General features: G+C 47.0%; 6 protein-coding genes across 6 annotated transcripts; 1 reads left to right on the plus strand and 5 right to left on the minus strand.

The window, feature by feature from the left end:
- Positions 1–799: 799 nt before the first annotated feature.
- On the minus strand, positions 800–1,689 carry LOC103531275 (histone H3). Its single transcript, XM_008496917.2, has one exon. The coding sequence runs from the start codon at positions 1,676–1,678 to the stop codon at positions 1,268–1,270; it is 411 nt and encodes a 136-aa protein (XP_008495139.1). The 5' UTR covers positions 1,679–1,689; the 3' UTR covers positions 800–1,267.
- A 1,082-nt stretch (positions 1,690–2,771) lies between these two features.
- Positions 2,772–3,626, minus strand: LOC115600419 (histone H4). The gene has a single exon (XM_030468978.1). The coding sequence runs from the start codon at positions 3,595–3,597 to the stop codon at positions 3,286–3,288; it is 312 nt and encodes a 103-aa protein (XP_030324838.1). The 5' UTR covers positions 3,598–3,626; the 3' UTR covers positions 2,772–3,285.
- A 5,126-nt stretch (positions 3,627–8,752) lies between these two features.
- On the minus strand, positions 8,753–10,247 carry LOC103537272 (histone H1.11L-like). Its single transcript, XM_008503543.2, has one exon. It carries the CDS (start codon positions 10,233–10,235, stop codon positions 9,555–9,557), a length of 681 nt encoding a protein of 226 aa, XP_008501765.2. The 5' UTR covers positions 10,236–10,247; the 3' UTR covers positions 8,753–9,554.
- Positions 10,248–15,995: 5,748 nt separating this feature from the next.
- LOC115600420 (histone H4) lies at positions 15,996–16,423 on the plus strand. Its single transcript, XM_030468979.1, has one exon. The coding sequence runs from the start codon at positions 15,999–16,001 to the stop codon at positions 16,308–16,310; it is 312 nt and encodes a 103-aa protein (XP_030324839.1). The 5' UTR covers positions 15,996–15,998; the 3' UTR covers positions 16,311–16,423.
- Positions 16,424–17,339: 916 nt separating this feature from the next.
- On the minus strand, positions 17,340–17,787 carry LOC103528205 (histone H2A type 2-C). The gene has a single exon (XM_008493500.2). The coding sequence runs from the start codon at positions 17,785–17,787 to the stop codon at positions 17,398–17,400; it is 390 nt and encodes a 129-aa protein (XP_008491722.2). The 3' UTR covers positions 17,340–17,397.
- A 699-nt stretch (positions 17,788–18,486) lies between these two features.
- On the minus strand, positions 18,487–19,112 carry LOC103528204 (histone H3). The gene has a single exon (XM_008493499.2). The coding sequence runs from the start codon at positions 19,101–19,103 to the stop codon at positions 18,693–18,695; it is 411 nt and encodes a 136-aa protein (XP_008491721.1). The 5' UTR covers positions 19,104–19,112; the 3' UTR covers positions 18,487–18,692.
- Between the last annotated feature and the right edge of the window lie 871 nt (positions 19,113–19,983).

Raw genomic sequence — 19,983 nt, forward strand, 5'->3', positions numbered from 1 at the left:
CTGATTACTTTTATGTTTGATTCTCATAGTAATAATTCAAGCACAGGTGGGTCCATATGAAGAAGCCTGAAAGCTACATAAATACATACGTCCTGCCAATATCTTCTAAAGGATCCTAGAGTTCTGACAGAAGAAATCTGAGAAATGGGCACATTTTCTGATTGCATGAAATATTTTAATCACTGCCTGCAAAAGTGTAGGTTAAAAGAAAAATACATCTACAGTCATAATTGGAATAAATTTTCAATACAAGATTTTTATAAAACTCTTATTCAAATACACTCCTCCTTAAAACAAAACAAAACAAAAAACCCAAACAAATAACCCCACAACAGTCAAACCCACTCCCAAGATAAAAAGGAAATGCATGAGCTTATTTTTTTCCGAAAAAATTTGCATTAGAAATTAATTAAAAAAGAAAAGTCTGGGCAAATTTACTAGATAGTTAATCCTGACTGTAGTTCTTCTCAGTAATTGTTTCTTTGCTGTGAGGAAGAAGCCTTCTCTGCCCTTGTCTCTTGCATGTGGTCCTGCAGCAAATGGAGGTTTTCCTCAAAACTGATCTTTTGAAACATATATTCTAGCTCACGGCGCTAGCACCGTGTTACACCGTAAACACTGGAGTAAGACGGCAGCCCCCTTTTTAAACAAGCTACCGGAGCAGATTCAGCAGTAAGACAATTCCGGTGATCCACAGCAACCCTCAGCTCTTGCCTAGATCCAGCCAGCCAGGAGAGGGTTAAACTGCAGCATTCCTGAGCGCGGGCTCGTCCCTCCGCTCAGCTCCCCGTTCCCATTTCCCACCAGAGCAGTCACAGCGATGTATAAAACTCCACCCGATTCTACCCGATTCATTCTACCCAATGTTTTCTGCTCAGTGTCCTTAAAACTAATTTTCATCACACTCCCCGTTTTCCAATTTTGCCTCTCCTCGGTGCCCAGTTATTAAAGTGATTGTTACTTCCTCCTCCAGCATTTACGTAGCACTCCGGTGAAATATAGAGCAGGAAATTCAGTATTGTGGGACGTAGGCAACCGAGCAAAATAAGGAATTAATAGACAAAGCAAGGGGGCTGGGGGAAAGCCAAAAAAGCAAATTCAGGAGTCTGAGAAAAACTGAAGACGCTATTAATTTTAAAGTGCGCCCGCTGAACACAGTGACACAGCTCTTTTAATTGGATTTGTAGTGGCTCTTAAAAGAGCCTTTGGGTCTGTTTGGGCTGCCTCGGTGATTGGTCCGAAACACGGAAGGGCTGCGGAAGGGGACTCAGGCGCGCTCGCCGCGGATGCGCCGGGCCAGCTGGATGTCCTTGGGCATGATGGTGACGCGCTTGGCGTGGATGGCGCACAGGTTGGTGTCCTCGAAGAGCCCCACCAGGTAGGCCTCGCTCGCCTCCTGCAGCGCCATCACCGCAGAGCTCTGGAACCGCAGGTCCGTCTTGAAGTCCTGCGCGATCTCCCGCACCAGCCGCTGGAACGGCAGCTTGCGGATCAGCAGCTCCGTCGACTTCTGGTACCGCCGGATCTCGCGCAGCGCCACCGTGCCGGGACGGTACCGGTGCGGCTTCTTCACGCCGCCCGTGGCCGGCGCGCTCTTGCGGGCCGCCTTGGTGGCCAACTGCTTGCGGGGCGCCTTCCCGCCTGTCGACTTACGCGCGGTCTGCTTGGTACGGGCCATGGCTGTGCAGCGATAACGTTCTCTCAGCAAAGACGAGAGAATGGCAGTGGTAGAGAGGAGCCCTTATTTATTGAGCCGCCTCGTCTCTGATTGGAGGAGGGAAACGCGATTTCATTGGCCAACTTAAAAATCTCAGTCGGGCCTCAAAGAAGCCGAATTCGCCGCTGCCTGAGCCCACTCTCTCCTCCACTCCCACCCCGCCACGAGTCCTGCGGGGCTAGACCACAGCCTGAGCGTGGCGTATTGAACCCAAGGCGTTCGTATCCCTTCTGCTTCTTTGTCTTTTCCTCTCCGCCTGGCTCATGGCCGAATTAAGCTCTCGCGGAGGCTGAAATTCCAGAGCTGTTCTTATAACGGCAAAGAAAACAGCAAATTACTCGTGTAGAGATATATATATATATATATATATATACACACACATGTATGTATTATATATATATACATACATACATATAAATGTGGGTCGATTACAAAAGAATGGAAAACTTGCTTCAATGCCTTGAAGAGATCCCTCCTAGAGTAAAAGGCCCATCATCAAAGCTGTTAAAGCAAAGATTTCCTGCCAGCTCTAAACAGAACAAAGGTATAATTTAATGCAAGTTCATTGCTATAAGTATCTAAAAATCAGGATGCATCTTTCAAGCTATTTTTCTCATGTTTTATCTTGAAAATTACACATGAGAGATCTTAAGTAATGTCTTTAAATAGAACACTTGTGCAAGGAACTGGTATTTGAAAGCAAGACCTTAAAAAGCAATGCAAAATCACTTTAATAGTCTTTTAAGGCTATAAGAAAATCAGAATGACAGCAAATACTTATTGATTGCTGTTGATGAGGGTGGTAAAACCAACCAAACAGGTTCTGATTTTTTAGCACCAGTGACAAACTGAACAGAACACCATTGTTTTATAATAGCAGACTGTGGCCTATGAGAGAAGCCTTCACATTAGACTCTTTTTAATGCGTTTTTGCCATGGATAGAATGGTGTGTTTGTATGCACATAAGTACACACTCCCAATGTAGAGATCATTCTTCTGGAATAGCTCTCAAAAATATATAGAAGAATCCTAAATAAGGAACTGGAGACATCGTAGGAAAAGCAAATACGTTGTTTATTTAGGCATATGAAAGAACGTTCATCTCAAAGCATCTTGCAGCTTTTCCCCAGGGGACAAATTGATTTTTTTTCTTGCAATACATTTCTGTTAAATGAAATCATTCAAGTACATGATATCGAATGTTCCAGATTAGCAGAATAGCAGATTTAAGAGGTAAAGAAAACGCTCAGGTTTGATAACAAAGAACACTTGCAAGTATTTTACAGTGTAATACATTTGTAGAGGAACAACTTACAGAGCACGCAGATGAAAGCACATTTTTCTTAGCCAGAAAAACAACGTCGTGATAAAAAACAAAATTATAAACATGTCTAATTACCAAACCTTCTAGCATCGGTTTCAGAAGAACTTAAAAGAATCTAGTAATAGGTGCCTTTTAAGGTGTCCTCTCAAAACAACAATGTAACAGCTCTTCCTGGGTGAGTAAGTGGGTGGCTCTTAAAAGAGCCTTTGGGTTCTCGAGGATGGTGACGGTAGTGGAAAGCCTTTAGCCGCCGAAGCCGTAGAGGGTGCGTCCCTGCCGCTTCAGAGCGTACACCACGTCCATGGCTGTCACCGTCTTCCTCTTGGCGTGCTCAGTGTAGGTCACAGCATCGCGGATCACGTTCTCCAAGAACACCTTCAGCACGCCGCGCGTCTCCTCGTAGATCAACCCCGAGATGCGCTTGACACCGCCACGCCGAGCAAGGCGACGGATGGCCGGCTTGGTGATGCCCTGGATGTTGTCGCGCAGCACCTTACGATGACGCTTGGCGCCTCCCTTGCCGAGCCCCTTCCCGCCCTTGCCTCTGCCAGACATGATCGCTCCTTTACCTCGACACAGCAGCGTAGGGTGGCTGGTGCTGCGCGGCGGTTTTTATCTGTTGGGAGCCGACCTGGTTGGGGACTGCAGCGGGAAGGGGCGGGGTTAGGGGCTTCTTTCACAGTATCTCCCTGTGGGTTTAACGAGACTTCGCTCGCCTGAGAAAGAATCAATTTAGTGGGTTTTTTTTTGTTTTGTTTTTTTTTTTTTTTTTTTTTTTTGGTATGTTCGTCGGTTTTGGTTTTTGGTATTTTTTGGCTGTTTTAGGTTTGTTGGTTTGGTTTGGTTTGGTTTTTTTCTCAGATAGCAGACATTGGGTCTGTATCTGTAATACGTGTTATATATACTAAATCTATCATACACCGTGTTCATTTTGAATTAAAGCCTCTGCCATAGAAAGGTATCCCAGTTACTGAATCACTTAAATTACTTTCTTTTAATCCCCCCCACCCCGCCGTACAATTGTTATATTAAATCTGTAATAAGAAAAATGTTTTTATTTACGAGGGAATGTATTCTGGTTTTTTCTTTTTTTTGTGGAGGAAAATATTCTGAGATTATACTGATAAAAAGAAAAATTGCAGCAACAAGTATTTGATGGCTGGCTTTCAACCTGAAAAAAATGTTTTCAGTATTAGCGTTTGCTGCCCTCTCATGGACGTTGTTTTGGTCTTGTATTTTTCTCTTTCAAGATGGGCAGCTTCATATAACCTTTCCTTACATAGTTACAATATTATATTAATCAATAATTAGTCTCCATTGTTGCATTTTCATGGTTGGATTTCATACCTGCCCCCCCATTTCCACTGCTTGACTGTTTTGTCACTGTATTGGGTTTTGGCAGGTAATCATAAAATCACAGAAAGATTTGGGGGTCTTTGAACTGTAAAGATCACCTCTGCCATGAGCAGAGACACCTCCCACTAGACCAGGTTGATCCAAGTCCCATCCAACCTGGCCTTGGACACCTCTAGAGAGGAGGGATCCACAACTTTCCTGGGCAACCTTTTCCATAATCTCACCATCTTTATCACAGAAAGTTTCTTCCTTACATTCAATCCAAATCTACCCTCTTTCAGTTTTAAAACTGTTTCCCCTTGTCCTGTCACTACAGTCTCCGGTAAAAAGTTTTTATTTGTCTTTCTCATAAGCCCCCTTCATATAGTGGAACGCCACAGTGGGATTTCCCTGCAGATTTCTCTCCTTCATGCTGAACAGCCCTAATTTTATCAGCATTTTTTTTCATGGAAAAAGCACTCCAATCCTCTTTGTGTTTTTCTGGTGTTTTGCAGAGTTTATATGGATTTATTTCTCAAGCCTAACGAGCTCCCTCTGGAAGATACCCCTTCCCTATAGTGAAAGAGCTGAACCTCATAAATGCATATATATGCCTGGTGTCATGCACAATTTTGCTGAGGGTGTACTCAGTCTCACTCTCCATGTAACTGATTAAGATATTCAACAGGTTTTGTCCCCTGAAGGGTAGTCTCAATGGCAAGTACTCTTTGGAACCCACTAAAAAAAAGATTAAGAAACACATGTACAGAAGTAATCTGGTTTTGTGGTAATATGACAGCCAGTTTGGCTTTGTGGTGATTAATGTTGATGAAAATTCTGGTACCAAATAATACAGAAGTATTAATTAGCACAAAGTGATTCATTATTCTTTGAGTAACTTCCCTTCAACACAATTCTGATGAGATTCTGTTCTGCTGCATGCACTTTTATACAATTTGTGGATTCTTTTGTCATTATTTTCTTTCTCCATTTCTGGCTCTAGAGCTGGAACATTACAGATATTTTATACCACTGTAAATCTGTGAAATAAAAAGTTCACACCATGGAATATAAAACAAATTAAAGCAAATATTCCTTATAATAATTTTCAATTCTGAAACCATTTATTTACTTTTCTTTTTGCATTTAAAATCAGAAAATGGATACTTGCATTTTCTACCAAAGTATTTCCACTCACTAAACAGCACCCTTTCTTGACTTCTATTAAGCCATCTCCTCTTTGTCCAGAAGCATTTCATTTTGCCATGTCAAACAGTCACACAAATCACTGATCAGTCTGATTCCAATACAGTTGCCAGGTCAGATCTATTCAGAAAAGATCTATTCAGATCTATTCAGAAAAGACAGAGTGCTTGCCATACTGCATTCCAGGCAGTGGTACTCATGTTCCTTATAGTCCACAGTGTAGGAAAGTGTCCATGCAGTGGTAGCGTTTTAGAAAGGTATCTGCTATTCATTTCATAATATTCATTAATCTGAGCACTCTGCAAATGTGGAACAGTCTAGGAACATGACAAAGCTTATATATAAAGTTCAATAAATAGAAGCTGCATGGTCACAGGCATGTCCTGCCATGTAATAAAAAAGCCTCATTGGCATATTGTTTTGGGATATTAATACAATACCTAAATGTGGAAGAAACTGTCTGAAATGTTTCTCTTCATTGATTCTTAGAAAAAGGACATCCAGCTAAGGCAGACCCAGACATAAAAGCATGGTGAACAAGGAAAATGTTCTCTGTAACAAATGCACCAGAAGCCAAAAAACTGACTAGTTCATCAGCATTACAAAAAGACTAAACAAAGCAACCTTAGGCCATCTCAGTTGCTTTTAAGGTTTGATTTTTCATTATGAGCATGTCTCAAATATATTTCAATCTGCCCATCTCAGCAGATACTAGGCCGGTATCCTTCTTAGCCCATCACCAGGCATCTCAATAGGTCTGAAAAATGAAATTAACGTCCAGATGTCCTAAAGGGTTATCCCTCTTTACTGGTCATTAATTGCACATTTGAACCTCAGCCCTGTTTTTTAATTTAGGATACTAAGTTTGCTAATGAACAGAATATGAAACTGCTTGAACAGTTTCAGTAGAGGCCTATTGAAGACGTGGGGCCCTGAGGGACACACAGCAATCAGACATGGGGGCAGTAACTTGGTAACTTACCAACCTGGTAATGCCGAGAGAGAATCAGTCTGGAGTTGTGGACACCTGCTCGTGTAGCTGAGATGAGGTGGCATTTACAGGGCTAGCAGTCCATAGTCTGAGGGTGAAGGAGGATGGGAAACAATGAATAATATACCAGTGGGTGCAATTGCCATACACATGGCATGACATTTGTCCCTGCAAGCTGACTTTTCTCATGCCACTTTGCCACTGCACTCCTTTCTTTTGGTTGAGGGAGGGGTGGGGGGAAATCAAGTAGGTATGTGTAACATTCTGCCCAGATAAACTTTACAAGTTTAACAGTATTTTTTGTTTGATGTTTGTTTGTTCCTGTACTGGAGCCAGTATATTCATTGGAGCCTATACAAATAGTCCATCCAGAGTTCCTTCACACACATACACTTGCTTTCTACAGTGTGGAACAATCTCTTACATTCTTTGGCATCTGTCTTCAGCTAAGGCCTATGTTGGAGAGTTTTTGGAAGAAAATGGACATGTGAACAATCCTGACTACTTAGCTTTAGCCAAAGTGAGCTAAGGGCCTTGAGGCCCAGCTGCAAGGTTACTAAAAGATCAACTATGGGCAAAAGATAAGGAGTTGGCAGCAGAAAAGAAGAATAACAGGATGGGAAAGCATTGCATAAACAGAACATAAACAGTTGTATTTAGCCAGTTAGATAGCACCCTGTGGCATATGAAGAATGTGTTGTACCAATCAGCAATATGTTTATATTATGGTATCAGCCTGACTGTGTATAAAAGGGCTACTGCTACTTGCAATAAACAGCAATACTTTGATTATATTAATCTGCATGTCCTCCACTTCGCTCTTCCTGACAGGCCTATAAAGTCTATACAGCTGAAGCCACAGCTATATGATCTTTGCCTATAAAAATATTTCAAAATGGTATTATAGTAGGTAGGCCATTGCTCTCCATCACCCGTTGTACTCATTAATATGCTAATTTTCTAAATCTCAGTTACTGCAGTACCTGAGATGGGTAACTGCTTCAGCTGAATTTCCTTAACAAACAATTATAGTAACTTGAGTTTTCACTTCTAGTTCTCAGAAAGCAGAAAGAAGTGTCCTGATGTATATGTTTCCATTAGGTCTGAGATTCACCAAGAAATCACAAATACAAGCTCCTTATAAACCTATTAGAAACAGTTTTATTACACCATCCCAACTACAAGCATACAGATACAAATGACTCACAATATTGAACTCATTGACAGGATTTACAAAACAAGTGATCCCTAAAAATGAAACTGGGAGTAGTTGAAAAAGTTTTACTACACAAGTTTTACTGCTACCATGTTCCCTGGAAGTCATTCTCCTACCTTTTTCCGTTTTTCTCTCCTTTTTATGCCTAGGACTCTGTGGCAAACAATCAATAAGCCCAGGAGGCGGGCCAGGAAACGAGCAAACCTCACTTTACCTGTTAACCCCAGGTATGCCTATTCGAACACCGAAGGAGCTTTCAAACCTGATGTTAAACTCCCAATTTCACACCAAACATCTGTCCTCTACAGTTCAGAATTATCTGTAATATGACCAAACAAGGTCATGGGAATGTGACCTCCAAAACTAGGGCTGACAGGTGCAAAGATATGACCTGATAATTTCAGAGAGAAAAACAAAACAAAACCCAAAACAATAAAGAAAAAAAACCAAAAACAAACAAACCCCCCCACACACAATATATATGCATAGTTATATGTTATAAAGAGGACGACGTCATAAATCGGAGCAAGGACCAAAAAATGAATACACCCTAAAAGGGAATGTAGAGGAAAAGTAAGAACAGACTTTCAGGAAAAGGGATGAAACAAAGTGTCTGGTTTGTATTTCTTTCTTTCTCTTATAGTTACAGAGAGGTGAACACTTTTTGGAAAAAAAACCAAAAAACAAACAACAGAAAACCAAAACACGAACATCAGCGAAGTCCGATCCCACCACTCCTCCAAACCGCAGGAACCCGTTTTCTGGGTAATCGCTTCATATATTAGAGGGTACCAGCTTACGGACGTGAGTCTTTGCTGAGAACTGAGGTGGTAATCACACCCAATTCCCCGTTTTCTTGCCCCGCTGAGGGACCAGTAGTGCCGCCACTGTGACTAAAAGCGATGCAAGAGCCCTCGTCCCTCCGCCCTCCGCTCCCCTCCCCCCCCAATCCCCCTTAATCCTGCTGCTACTCAGTCAGCGAAGGAAAGCGGAGGAAAGAGCATCGCTTCAGTGCAGTAAAGGAGACGGAAATTTAGGGTCCCTGGGCGGCTGCAGGGTTACGGGGGGAAGCTCCTTCCCCTCCCTCCCCGAAGGTTCTTTCCGCACCCCGAGCTGCCTTCTAGCGTCGCAGGCGCCAGAACTAGACTGGGAGTGATAAAGCCCGTGGAGGGAGAGGTACCCAGGAAGTTCATCAACCTCTTCCACCGAGATAAAAAAAAGAAAAAATTTAAACCGAGAAGTACTGTGCACCAGAGCTGCCCGAAAGCCGCGCCCAATCCCTACACAGGGCGGGCTTTTTGAAATCCTCAGAGCTGCTGAGGGCGGGCGGACGGACGGACGGGAGTCCTACCGAATGCGGCTCTTTGTCCCCGGGCGGGGAGCTACGGCACCTTTCCGACCTCTTCTCTATGAGCCGGGGTCCTTTGAACACTGCCCGCCTTTCACGGGAACTCTGAACTCCCGCAGATCTGTTGCGGCTAGCGAGAACCTATTTGTACCCACGCTCACGGAGACGTGCTGGAAGATGCCGCGGCACGGTGATCATCTCTCTGCTGCTGCCCAGCACTCGGGAGAAACAGCGCAGGTTTGTGATATTACCAGTCCTGCTTTAAGCATGCTCAGAACAAGTTAAAATTCGGCATACACACCTGCACTAGAAATACACGTTAACAGTGTTTCAGCCCTAATTGTGAAATCTTGGGTGGCTCTTAAAAGAGCCGTTGGGCTTATCTGCCAAGCAGACATTTTTTTTCCGGGGTAACTTTATTTTTTCTTTGGTGCCGCCTTCTTCGCCTTGGCTGCTTTCGGCTTCGCTGCCTTGGGCTTTGCTGTTTTGGGCTTCACCGCCTTCGCCTTAGCCGGACTCTTCGCAGCTACCGCTGCCTTTTTCGGCTTGGCTGCCTTGACAGTCTTTTTGGGACTCTTAGCTGACTTCTTAACTGCGCTAGCCGCCGGCTTTCTAACTTTCTTGGGGCTTTTCTTCGCAGTCACCGCCTTTTTGGGCTTTTTGGCAGCAACAGCGGTCTTCTTGGCCGCCGGCTTCTTCGGCTTGGCCGCGGCTGCACGCTTCTTGGGGGCTTTCTCCTTCACTTCCCCAGGCTTCTTACTGAGACGAAAAGAACCGGAGGCGCCGGTGCCCTTGGTCTGCACCAGGGTGCCCTTGCTGACGAGGCTCTTGAGCCCCAGCTTGATGCGGCTGTTGCTTTTCTCCACATCGTAGCCTCCGGCGGCCAGCGCCTTCTTGACAGCGGCGAGGGAGAGCCCCTTGCGGTCCTTGGAAGCAGACACAGCCTTGGTGATCAGCTCGGTGACGCTGGGGCCGGCGGGCTTGCGGGCTTTGGAAGCGCCCGCCGCTTTTTTCGGCTTCTTAGCGGCGGCCTTCGGACCGGCGGCCGTTAAACCCGGAGCCACATCGGGCGCGGCAACAGGAGCGGTCTCGGACATGGCAGGAACAATTCAGTCTCTGCTGACAATGCCGCTCCTGCAGCCGCCGCCCCTATTTATAGCAGCGCCGCTCGCGCTGATTGGTGCGGGCCTCCCAACCACCCGTTCCGAGCGCATCCATGCCCATTGTGTTTCTTCCCCGTCCAAAAAGGCCATTTTCCTCCCGAAATTTAGTGCCGATGGACCCTGGTTCTTCCTGAGAGGGGAGAGAAACGTCCGTCCTACCAGTTAACGATGTTTTCCCTGGGAAGAAAGGGGAATGAGGGAAAAGCAGCCCCAGAAATCTCGCGGCTTGGAGCTTCAGAGACCTCGGGACAGGAAAACTTTGGGTTTATCTTTTAAATTAAAATTATACCGGCTCTTAATTTGGCGCAGCCGACTTGAAATCTTGTGTTTTAGAAGGTTCTCTCCAGATTACGGCAAAAAGCAGAGTGGTTTGGACGGTTGGTTGCCGGGTAAATGGACATTAAAACCGAGGAAGTAACACAGTTGCTCCCCGCGGTCCCGGGCGCGGATGCAGAGCTGGCTCCCTCCGTAGTTCTGCTTCCTGTCGAAGTCTCGTAACCCCTTTGTATCCTAGCTAGTGCATTTTGGAGAGACGGTTATATTTTAGCCAGGGGTATTTTACGTGTGCTTCCCTACATAATGAGAAAAAAATAACTAAGTGCCCCTGCCACTGGTGTTCCTGTCACTGGACTTTCAATGTAACCTTAAGGAAGTCACTCGTGTTCATTAAAGAGTCTGTATCGAGGCTGTGTAGATTGCAATATGCTAGTCTTAAAAAGTATAGTCTTAAAAATTATAAAACTACTTGGGTTTATGTGCCGCGATTTCTTAAGACTGACTGGGAAAAAATAGAAACTGTGGTGTAATGAAATTTTAACCGGGTGTTGAGAGCTGAAAATTTGAGCCTTTAGGGTACAGTGGGTATTGTAGATAGACTAGTAGAATCAGACTGTGGGTTCTTGAAGGAAAAAACCCAACAGTATGATCTTCCCTAAAATAAAGATCAAATCAAAGACAAACATAAAACAGAAGGCAGGAATGGGAGACCTGAGTGTAAATGCAGCTCACAGATCATTTAGCTCCCTTTGCCTTTTTTATTAAGTTACATTTTGCTTTTGGGTGTTCAAGAGTAATATCCTAGAGCCAGTCAAGTAGTTGAAGTACAGCAAAATATCTTTTCCAGGCTTTGACACTCCAGTATTTCTTCAGGCAGAAGTTGTATTTGGGTATCACCATTTCATTCACCTTTCCTTCATTTCTTGAATCAGAAAATAATAAAAGCACAGAAATATTTAACTGAAACATTGTTACTTTCCTTTGGATATTTAACACTTTCATGAATTACAACAAGCCCAGGGAGATATTCTACACAGCTTTTCTTTAAGAGATTACTCGGAAAAAACAAAAGAGTCATTGAAAGAAAAATGTGATGGGTTCTTGTTCTGCATTAAATCTCCAGACATGCTTTTTATCTATCCAACTTTGTTCAGACTGCTTATTGAAACTGGATATCTACCTTTGGCTCCAATTCCAAGGAAGGATGTGATAGGTCGTATGAAAAGCTCATTGTGTTTTAATGCCCTTTTTTCAAAGCTGATGCTAAACACAGCTTTGCACATGTAGCACAAATGAGGTGTCCTAGTGTTCAGGAAATCATGAATCCTGACATTCTTCTGTTAAAGTCCTTTCTAAAGCAAAAAAAAGATTGAAAATTATTTCTTCTATACCCACTCAAATCTACTTTCCTGAATAACTAGGAAATTAGAAATGCCCTGCGATAAATATTGATGCAGTATTTTCATTACCACCATGCACAAATGAGAAGCAGCCAGTTTTTTTACCATAAGTTCTTCCACAGAGTTGAGGCTCTTGGCTTGGTTTCAAGACCAATGTTATTTAACTCCTCTTACAAATTTCTGGATATAGGCTCCAGATCATTTCAAGATATGCATTATATAATGTTCAAAAAGTCTTTATTCCACATTTAAAAGTAATCTAAAGAAGATCTTCGGTGGAAGTGGTGTTGTTTCGTTAGTTTTTTTGTGGATTTTGTTTTTTAATGTCTCATTTTCAGTAAAAGGGACAATTTTTAAAATCAGAGAAACACCATTCAAATGTAGGTGAAAACCACTTCTCTGTCTTCCAGCCTTTCTCTACTAGCACTTTTGAGATAATGGGAATGATGCTGATCAGCATGCAGAAGCTCCAATTTACTGAAATTCTTCATTTTTCTCACATGTGGAGCAAGAGCAGTTTCTTGCACAGGATTAGACCAAACAATTGCTTCTGCTGAAGCTGCCTCAGAGACATAAGGCTGGGAATGATAAGAAGGAACAATTTATACTCTGTTGAAGATGTAAAAATAAGTATGAAAATAATAATTCTACATGTCACAGATTCACAAAGGTGTTTGAAGAGTGAGATGAACAGTTGGGAAGAGCGCAGTGGACAACACGCAGATTAATATAATCAAAGTATTGCCGTTTATTGAGGGTAGCAGTAGCCCTTTTATACACAGTCAGGCTTATAACATAATATAACATAATATAAGGGGGACATCCCAGACGATTGGAAGTTGGCGAATGTCACGCCAATCCACAAAAAGGGCCGGAAGGAGGACCCGGGAAACTACAGGCCCGTCAGCCTGACCTCAGTGCCTGGCAGGGTTATGGAGCAGATCATCCTCAGTGCAATCACACAGCACCTGCAGGATGGGCAAGGGATCAGACCCAGCCAGCACGGGTTTAGGAAGGGCAGGTCCTGCCTGACCAACCTGATCTCCTTTTATGATCAGGTGACCCGTTTGGTGGATGAGGGGAAGGCGGTGGATGTGGTCTACCTGGATTTCAGCAAAGCCTTTGACACCGTCCCCCATAGCATTCTCCTGAAGAAGCTGTCAGCCCACAGCTTGGACAGGAGCACCCTGTGCTGGGTTAGAAACTGGCTGGAGGGCCGGGCCCAGAGAGTGGTGGTGAACGGGGCTGCATCCAGTTAGCGGCCGGTCACTAGTGGTGTCCCCCAGTGATCAGTATTGGGCCCAGTTCTGTTCAATATCTTTATCGACGACCTAGACGAAGGGATTGAGTCCATCATCAGCAAATTCGCAGATGACACCAAGCTGGGAGGAAGTGTGGACCAACTCGAAGGCAGGAGGGCTCTGCAGAGGGACCTGGACAGACTAGAGAGCTGGGCCGATTCCAACGGGATGAGGTTCAACAAGGCCAAGTGCCGGGTCCTGCACTTTGGCCACAACAACCCCATGCAGCGCTACAGGCTGGGCACAGAGTGGCTGGAGAGCAGCCAGGCAGAAAGGGACCTGGGAGTCTGCATCGACAAGAAACTGAACATGAGCCGGCAGTGTGCCCAGGTGGCCAAGAAGGCCAATGGCATCCTGGCCTGTATCAAAACCAGCGTCACCAGCAGGTCCAGGGAGGTGATTCTTCCCCTGTACTCAGCACTGGTTAGGCCACACCTCGAGTACTGTGTCCAGTTCTGGGCCCCTCAGTTTAAGAAGGATGTAGAGGTCCTGGAACAGGTCCAAAGGAGGGCAACCAGGCTGGTGAAGGGACTCGAGCACAGGCCCTATGGGGAGAGGCTGAGAGAGCTGGGGCTGTTCAGCCTGAAGAAGAGGAGGCTCAGGGGAGACCTCATTGCTGTCTACAACTACCTGAAAGGAGGCTGTAGCGAGGTGGGAACTGGACTCTTTTCACAGACGACCTTCAACAAGACAAGAGGACACAGTCTTAAGTTGTGCCAGGGGAGGTTTAGGTTAGATATTAGAAAGAATTTCTTCACGGAGAGGGTGATTAGGCTATGGAATGGACTGCCCGGAGAGGTGGTAGATTCTCCGTCCCTGGAGACATTTAAAAAAAGACTGGATGTGGCACTCAGTGCCATGGTCTAGCAACTGCTCCGGTGGGTCAAGGGTTGGACTAGATGATCTCTGAGGTCCCTTCCAACCCGGCTAATTCTATGATTCTATGATAAGCATATTGCTGATTGGTACAAAACATTCTTCCTATGCCACAGGGCGCTATCTAACTGGTTAAATACAACTGTTTATGTGCTGTCTATGCAATGCTTTCCCATCCTGTTATTCTTTTCTACTGCCAGCTCCCTTATATTTTGCCCACAGCTGATCTTTTAGTAACCTTGCAGCTGTGCCCCAAGGCCCTTAGCTCACTCTGGCTAAAGCTAGGTAGTCAGGATTGGTCACATGTCCATTTTCTTCCAACAACTCCCCAACAGTGAACTACGGTGTTTTTCTAAAACTATGTTAGAGCTCCTTTCAGAATTGAAGATTTAGGATGTGAATGGGGACTTCTTGCCCACAAGCAGTGGGAAGTAACTACGCTTTGGAAAGTCCAGATATGGCACAAGTAGATGAAATGTTGGTATATTGCTGAGGGAAATCAAAGATGTTTGTGGAATTCCCAATGCACCTGAAATTTTCTTTTTCCTCCATGTGACAAAAGTAGTACATGGGTCACAATTTCATTGGTACCAGTTAACCTAATTCTTCTTACTGCATAACAACCCAAGATCTGAGGGCTATTTTAGACTAATGTCTAGGTATTATTTTACTCAAGAAAATGTCTCTCTGCCTGCTTCAAAGCTACTAGAATGCTGGTGCAGTTTAACATAAAAAAAATAAATTTAATCTAAGGTAATAACGAGACTTTTTTTCCCCTTCCACTTTGTATTATAACGTAAAAGTTCTACTAAAAGAGGGAAGCGAATATTAAAACTAGAGGAAGAATTTATATGGAATAAGCTTAAGCACACAGAATGTAACTAAGAATATCTTTAAGAAGTCTTGTCCAAATTTTCTGTGGCACTTGCTATTAAATTTGCTAGTTCTCATATTGCTTCATAAATTATCTTTTTTATCCTTTACGCAAAAAGCCTGACTTTTATATAGAAAGTTACTTAAATAATTTTAAAGTATATGCAGGCTCCAAATTCCTACATAAAAAAGTAAAATGGGAGAAAGGAAAATAAATCTGAAGAATTGCTTCTGACACTATAGTGACTCTAAATTACTGGTTTTACCTAGATTATAGATTACCATCAAATTCGTATTTCAAGTTCTATAGTGAAAACGCCCTTTGTGGACATGGCAGAGACGCTGCAGCCTAACAGTCTGGCATAGCCATCGCCGGGAAAACGTGCACGTTACTTTCTGGTGTGAGGTGAAGTCATAGATGTCATTTTCCTGATGCTTCAAAGGGTAAGACGAGCACTAGGAAAAGGCCTCAGAACCGACCTGTCACTTCTCGCATAAACAGCCGATTCCAATGGGAGTCACCCAGCGATGCTGCGATGTGACCGCAGAATAAAAGAGTCGCGGTCATTCCGACCTTATCAAGGGTCCGAGGAGGCATCAAGGCCGCGGGCTGCCTGCGGAGTGGCGCGCTCGGCCCCTCGTAAAAGGAAAGTCTGCGCGCCTTTGCCCGGCCGGAGGGGAAGATGCCGAGAAACGGCGCTTCGGAGGCCTCAAGGCAGGGGAACGGCGAAGGAGGCGGAGCCGGAGCCGGGAGCGACGAACGCGGTCGGATCCCCGAGGAGGTGCTCGAGAGCCGCGAAGGGCGAAGGCCCCGCCTCGCCCCTCCCACGGAGCGGAGCGGGTGGAGGCGCAGGCCCCGCCCCCGGCCGCCGTGACCGCCCCTGCTCCCAATCAGGTCGGCTCCCAACACATAAAAACGGCCGCGCCACTGGCGCTCTCGTCGTATTCCTGTTATTGCTTCTTCGCTCATCATGTCTGGTAGAGGCAAGGGCGGGAAGGGGCTCGGCAAGGGAGGCGCTAAGCGCCACCGTAAGGTGCTGCGGGACAACATCCAGGGCATCACCAAGCCAGCCATCCGTCGCCTTGCTCGGCGTGGCGGTGTGAAGCGCATCTCGGGGCTGATCTACGAAGAGACGCGCGGGGTGCTGAAGGTGTTCTTGGAGAACGTGATCCGCGATGCTGTGACGTACACCGAGCATGCCAAGAGGAAGACGGTGACAGCTATGGACGTAGTGTACGCCCTGAAGCGGCAGGGACGCACCCTCTACGGCTTCGGCGGCTAAAAGCTTTCCGTGCTGCAGACAAATTTCGAAAACCCAAAGGCTCTTTTAAGAGCCACCCACTTGTTCTTATAAAAGAGCTGTGTCCTTTATGCGAGGTATTACTCTGTGTTGTTGATTTTGACCTGGCTTGTTTGTGATCTGTACGCACCTGTTCCCCCAACTGTTTGTCGGGCGCGATGTAGCTGGATTAGCTAGGCCGGCAGGTTAGCGGCTCCGGCAGTCGCTCTCGAGGGCTTTGCTGCATCGTTCCCCAGCACCTCTGTCCTGACAGCTGCTTCCGGAACGGCTTGCTGGGGCGCTCCGTCCTGCTAAGCGAGAGCGCTGTGCCGGTTTGTGAATCTTCCCGAGGCACCGGAAGCCCTGCCCGAGAGCGAGCGTAGTGCCTCCCCCTTCGGTGACTTTGCTTTTGGTTAAAAACCCGAGCCTGGGGAACGAACAGGCCCCCTGCCCCGACAACGCGAAGGGAAAGGCGAAACGCAGCTATGTGCCGGCAACTTCCCCACCGCGGGACAAGCGGATCTTTTTCATGCCTGCGAGGGGGAAACGGCGGTGGCTAGATGGGTGGTGGGAGGGTCGGGACGGATATTCCTGGTTCTCACGTTGGGCGGGGGATGGGGCTGGCTAACGCTGTAGCGGGGCCCCGCCTGTGGCCGCGAGAAGGTTAAGCCCCGTCCCGCTTTCGAAAAGCCCTCGCGGGCGGACATTGGCTCCGAGAAAAATCCGCACCCGACTGGGTCCTCGCTTCCCTCCGCGGCGTAGCCTGCCCGGGCACTGCCCGCCCGGCACGGCAACACACTTCTGCAGCCACGCGCAGGGGCGGAGACGCGGGTTTCACAGAGCGGCAGAAGCCTCCAAGCCCTCAGTGAAAAACAACTGGGCCAGGGCGACTCAAACCCCCACCCCTCCCCCCCGTACTTCCCACCCAATCTTCTTCTTCCCCCCCCAGCTCTCCCCGGAACACCGTGCAGGCACGCCGTTTCCCTTGCCCACGCAACAGGATTTCAAACTCTTTCTCGAGGCTGTGGGTGGCTCTGAAAAGAGCCTTTGGGTTTGGACTGTACGCCAGGGAAACCTCCCCCAGCTTTGTTTACTTGCTCTTGGCTTTATGACTCTCGGTCTTCTTGGGCAGCAGCACTGCCTGGATGTTGGGCAGCACCCCGCCCTGCGCGATCGTCACCTTGCCCAGCAGCTTGTTGAGCTCCTCGTCGTTGCGGATGGCCAGCTGCAGGTGGCGGGGGATGATACGCGTCTTCTTGTTGTCGCGGGCAGCGTTGCCCGCCAGCTCCAGGATCTCGGCCGTCAGGTACTCCAGCACGGCCGCCAGGTACACCGGGGCGCCGGCGCCCACCCGCTCCGCGTAGTTGCCTTTCCGCAGGAGGCGGTGGACGCGGCCCACCGGGAACTGCAGACCAGCCCGCGACGAGCGCGACTTGGCCTTGGCCCGTGCCTTCCCTCCCTGTTTACCCCGGCCGGACATGATCAATCAGTCGATTGCTTGGTCGCTCGGCAACGAGTCCCCACCGCTAAGTTTAACAGACAGGCTAATGCCCCGCGTTCTGAGGCCCGCCTTTATATCCCTTCCCTTTGCGTGGCAGGGAGGATTTGGATAGGCCGAGGCGCCCGTCGGGGAACGCGCACCCAATGGTCGAGCGAATCTCCTCCTGACCAATAGAGAGGGGGGTACCTCTGAAAGGCCACGGCCCCCGCTCTCAGGCGGCCAATGGCGAGGCGGGAGGGGCGGGATTCAGCAGACGGCTCTGCCCGGACCCAACGTTCCCTCCCGCCGCCGCCGCCGCCGCCGCCGCCCGTGGCACCCGCGTAGCCCCTCTTTGCTTACAATTTCTTTCTTTTAAAAGTTGTTTTAAGGCAGCCGGGGCGGCAATGCGCGGGCTGGGAGGGCGGAATTGGCGGCGAAAAGAGAGACAGTCTGGATATGTCAGTGACTAGGAGCAAAGGGCAGTCACCGGGAAGAAGGAAAAGCTGTACACAAACCCATGCTTCCCTCCCGGTGTTAAAGGCTGAATCTGTTCCACGGTGCAAGGTTCAACCCCTTCCCGACACCAGGCCACCCCAAAGCCTTCCGACCGAACACTTCTGTAACTTGCATGGAAAAATAGCCACTGTGCCCTCCTATCAGCGTCCCCGTTCTGCCATCCTTATTCTTTATCATATTAGCTGTGCGGATTAAGCAACCATTCTGCGCCTCAGTTACCGCTTAGATTATTAAATGTTTACTTTGTGATGTGACGAATTACAGAATGTAATATGAATTTTAGGATGTACGTGTTCCAGCTCCTTTTTTGGGACCAGTAGTGGCTCTTAAAAGAGCCTTTGTGTTATTAAAATGACAGAAAATATCTACGTGTATCGGTTAATGTTGGGTTATGCGCGTTCACCGCGGATGCGCCGGGCCAGCTGGATGTCCTTGGGCATGATGGTGACGCGCTTGGCGTGGATGGCGCACAGGTTGGTGTCCTCGAAGAGACCCACCAGGTAGGCCTCGCTCGCCTCTTGCAGCGCCATCACCGCAGAGCTCTGGAACCGCAGGTCCGTCTTGAAGTCCTGCGCGATCTCCCGCACCAGCCGCTGGAACGGCAGCTTGCGGATCAGCAGCTCCGTCGACTTCTGGTACCGCCGGATCTCGCGCAGCGCCACCGTGCCGGGACGGTACCGGTGCGGCTTCTTCACGCCGCCCGTGGCCGGCGCGCTCTTGCGGGCCGCCTTGGTGGCCAACTGCTTGCGGGGCGCCTTCCCGCCTGTCGATTTACGCGCGGTCTGCTTCGTACGGGCCATTACTAAAGATAGAGCTGACAGACAGTGTAGGCAGCAAGACTGCCAGCGAATGCATATGCGAGCCCTATATATAGCACTGGTCCCTTTTCTGATAGGTGGAAAGGCCCATGCTGGGTCTCATTGGTGTATTCAAATTTAAAAATCCCGCTCCTGGAAGGAACCGCCTACTCCACTGTTCTTTCGCTTTTTCGGTGCCTTCTGAAACTCTGTATTTTTGCTTTTAGTGTGTCAGTTTAAATAAATACAAAATCCCTAATTCACCTTCGTTTTTTAAAGCCGAGAGGCCAAGCGATCGACTGATTGATCATTTGTAGTTAGGTTTCTGGACTGAACTTTAACATTTTAATACCTGTGAAAAAAAAATACAGAGAAACAACCATAAAAAAAAATAAATATTGAAAATATATCTATGGAGGATTAAAAGCGATCTACTCTTTAAGTCGGTTTTTACATACACACTTCAAGTGAGTAAGAAAAAAAGGACCAAAACCGAGTTTTACTAGTAAGTAGAAGCTGTGTTTAACTACTGTGACTCTCTGTTTATTACGAAGAACGGGGACGCTGATAGGAGGGCACAGTGGCTATTTTTCCATGCAAGTTACAGAAGTGTTTGGTCGGAAGGCTTTGGGGTGGCCTGGTGTCGGGAAGGGGTTGAACCTTGCACCGTGGAACAGATTCAGCCTTTAACACCGGGAGGGAAGCATGGGTTTGTGTACAGCTTTTCCTTCTTCCCGGTGACTGCCCTTTGCTCCTAGTCACTGACATATCCAGACTGTCTCTCTTTTCGCCGCCAATTCCGCCCTCCCAGCCCGCGCATTGCCGCCCCGGCTGCCTTAAAACAACTTTTAAAAGAAAGAAATTGTAAGCAAAGAGGGGCTAC

The sequence above is a fragment of the Calypte anna genome, chromosome 1, assembly GCF_003957555.1.
Source record: "Calypte anna isolate BGI_N300 chromosome 1, bCalAnn1_v1.p, whole genome shotgun sequence".
Lineage (NCBI taxonomy): Eukaryota > Metazoa > Chordata > Aves > Apodiformes > Trochilidae > Calypte > Calypte anna.

Bases quoted from the DNA above. Each gene is read 5' to 3' on its own strand.
- LOC103531275 (XM_008496917.2), bottom strand. From the start codon at position 1,678: ATGGCCCGTACCAAGCAGACCGCGCGTAAGTCGACAGGCGGGAAGGCG.
- LOC115600419 (XM_030468978.1), bottom strand. From the start codon at position 3,597: ATGTCTGGCAGAGGCAAGGGCGGGAAGGGGCTCGGCAAGGGAGGCGCC.
- LOC103537272 (XM_008503543.2), bottom strand. From the start codon at position 10,235: ATGTCCGAGACCGCTCCTGTTGCCGCGCCCGATGTGGCTCCGGGTTTA.
- LOC115600420 (XM_030468979.1), top strand. From the start codon at position 15,999: ATGTCTGGTAGAGGCAAGGGCGGGAAGGGGCTCGGCAAGGGAGGCGCT.
- LOC103528205 (XM_008493500.2), bottom strand. From the start codon at position 17,787: ATGTCCGGCCGGGGTAAACAGGGAGGGAAGGCACGGGCCAAGGCCAAG.
- LOC103528204 (XM_008493499.2), bottom strand. From the start codon at position 19,103: ATGGCCCGTACGAAGCAGACCGCGCGTAAATCGACAGGCGGGAAGGCG.